Source organism: Coffea eugenioides, chromosome 8 (assembly GCF_003713205.1).
Source record: "Coffea eugenioides isolate CCC68of chromosome 8, Ceug_1.0, whole genome shotgun sequence".
NCBI classification, from domain to species: domain Eukaryota; kingdom Viridiplantae; phylum Streptophyta; class Magnoliopsida; order Gentianales; family Rubiaceae; genus Coffea; species Coffea eugenioides.
Window position 1 is genome coordinate 27,856,617 of NC_040042.1, and position 2,810 is coordinate 27,859,426.

The 2,810-nt window shown below is 34.4% G+C and overlaps 1 protein-coding gene across 1 annotated transcript; it reads left to right on the forward strand.

Moving 5' to 3' along the window:
- Positions 1–1,342: 1,342 nt before the first annotated feature.
- Positions 1,343–2,305, forward strand: LOC113780481 (cytosolic sulfotransferase 15-like). The gene has a single exon (XM_027326278.1). The coding sequence runs from the start codon at positions 1,343–1,345 to the stop codon at positions 2,303–2,305; it is 963 nt and encodes a 320-aa protein (XP_027182079.1).
- Positions 2,306–2,810: the final 505 nt, after the last annotated feature.

The window sequence follows — 2,810 nt, forward strand, 5'->3', positions numbered from 1 at the left end:
TACTCCATGATCAGGAAATCCATAGTATCGCAAACCCATTACCATTATCGATCATACTAATTACCTAATCGCTATGTCAATGGAAATTGTTTCGAGAATAAGATCCTTATCATTGATAGAGTTGTATCAGATGAAGCACTTCACTGATGCTTACAAATAGTACTAAGAAAGATAAGGAAGATGGGGAGGCATCTTTGTGGTGGTGGTGGGGAAGGCGGCTGTAGGTCTAGGTTAGGCACAATAGATAATTTTCAGTCATGATCTGAAAATTTTCGATTTAGTAAAGGATCATGAGACTGATGAGCTCTCAAAATTTTTCCTGTTAAAGGGATCGTGAGGTTGATGAGCTCTGAGAGTGATTGGAAATAACTTCAGTACAGCAGATGCGGAAGTCATTTTACTCCTAATTGTGTAAAAGATTTTCCACGGGAAACAATTTTCCCAATCTTTTTGGCTGCCAAACACCAGAATTTCCTGAAAATATTTTCCAGAAAATATTTTCAGTCCAAACAAACAGACGCTAAGTATAATATTTTTGTTTATCAATCCCAAGACTGTAAAGATTGAAATTAAAACGGTCATTTTCTGGCCATTTTACAGCAGACATTTTAGTTTTCTCCCTATAAGTACACATGACATTTTTTTTTATTTCACGTCACAATCTCCTACTCCATTATTTCTCCTACTCCCTTATTCATTTTCTTCAACCTCTTTACATAATTATTTAAAATTTCAGTATTTTGTCATTATGGACGAGAATTTTAGTAATTTTAGAAATATGTTAAATGCTTCAAATATAGAAAATTCATCCTCTTCAAAAATCAAAACCACCAAAATTTTAAAAATTACCCAAATTATCCAATTCCAATTCCAATGTATAATTTTTAGAAAAACCAATGTATTATTTTTCAAAGACAAAAAATATATATATTATTAAAAGTCACAAATTAATAATATTATCTTTTAGCAAATACAAAATCTAAAAAGTAAAAAATTATAATGAAATTGACTAATTTATTTTTAAATTATTAAAATACATATTTGATATGTTTGTGACCCGTGCTATTATACTCCGTGAAGTTTAACTCCGTGTGAATGAGAGTGTAATAAAAGAGAGAATAGTGCAATATTGATGTGATATATAGAGTAATCCAAAGTGTAATCCACCGCGGATAAGGAATCATTGAGGCGACCCCACAACATCCCATTATTGAACAAGTTTTATACACGTGGTATTGTTGGATTCAACAAATCCTGCCTTGCTGATATCCATCCACTTTACTTTTCCATGGAAGAAACGCCAATACTCCGTCCTTCATCCTCAACCAAAGTTGTAGAGGATATGGATGAATTTCAAGAATTGCTACAAACAATTCCTAAAGAAGTAAACTGGGATGGCCGGTGGCTATACTACTACAACAATTTTTGGTGTCCAGAAAGAGCGCTTAAATCCACAATTTTCTTTCAAAGAAACTTCAAAGCTAAGGATTCCGACATTATCTTAGCATCCATCCCTAAATCAGGCACCACTTGGCTAAAATCACTAAGCTTTAGCATCATCAACCGCAAGAAGTGCACAATACCAGAGAGCCCTCTCCTCATCACCAATCCTCATGATCTTGTAAGATCCATGGAGTATGGTTTATTTCTGAATAGCGAAAATCCTGATCTTGAGGCCTTCTCATGTCCAAGAATTTTCTCAACACATCTACCCTACCATGCCCTTCCTCAATCAATTTTGAATACCAAATGTCGCACAATTTATATATGTAGAAACCCTTTGGATCAGTTCATTTCTCTCTGGCATTTTTTGCTTGAAAATAGTAGTGAAGATCAGCAAAAAGCACTTCCTATTGATGAAGCTGTAGAATTATTTTGCAAAGGTTTATACCCTTTTGGTCCCGTTTGGGATCATGCTGAGGGGTACTGGAATGCAAGCCTAAATGATGTTCAAAAGGTGGTGTTTCTCAAGTACGAGGATCTCAAAATGGATGCAACTTCTCACGTGAAGATGCTAGCAGAGTTCTTGGGATTTCCTTTTTCTCCAGAGGAAGTTGAAAATGGTGCAGTCGAAGAAATAGTTAAGCTTTGTAGCTTAGAGAATCTCAAGTATTTGGAGGTGAACAAGAATAATGGTGTTGTTAAATCTCCAAATGTTAAGTTTAAGGCTCGTTCCGATTTCAGAAAGGGAGAAGTGGGAGATTGGAAAAAATTTCTCATAATTCCATGGCAGAACGTTACAAAAAGATTATGGAGGAAAAGTTGGGAAAATCTGGTTTGGCATTTGAGCTGTTATAAATGTTAAGCATCCCATGGATGTATTATTTTTTACTTTTTTTTCTTTTTGGTTCAATGCATTTGGTCAAATCCTCCTTCGAGACCGACACATGAAGCCTTATTTGCATTTGAATGCCTTGGATCATTTTATTTGTTCTGTCGTTTTGTCTTGATGACAAATATAACCATTTCAAGTGTGGAGAATTTTAAAGTGATTTGAGAAGTATTCTCATCATTGTTCACAGGGTTAATAGCATTAAACTCCGTTAACTTGTATCTTCGTTAACTTTTTTTCTTTCCTTTTGGCAAAACTCCGTATGCAGAGAGAGGATAACCAACTTTAAATTTTACAAAAATAACTAAAAATGATAAAGGGGCACAAACATGATGAACTTCATTGTAAGAGTAAATGATAGTAAAATATCTCAAATAAGGTATGTTAAGACCATTTAAAGTTAGAAGACCCTGAATCAATTTCGGAAGGCCTTAGCTGAGATAAAGATCCGACTTGGGACCATATATAATTCTATTTA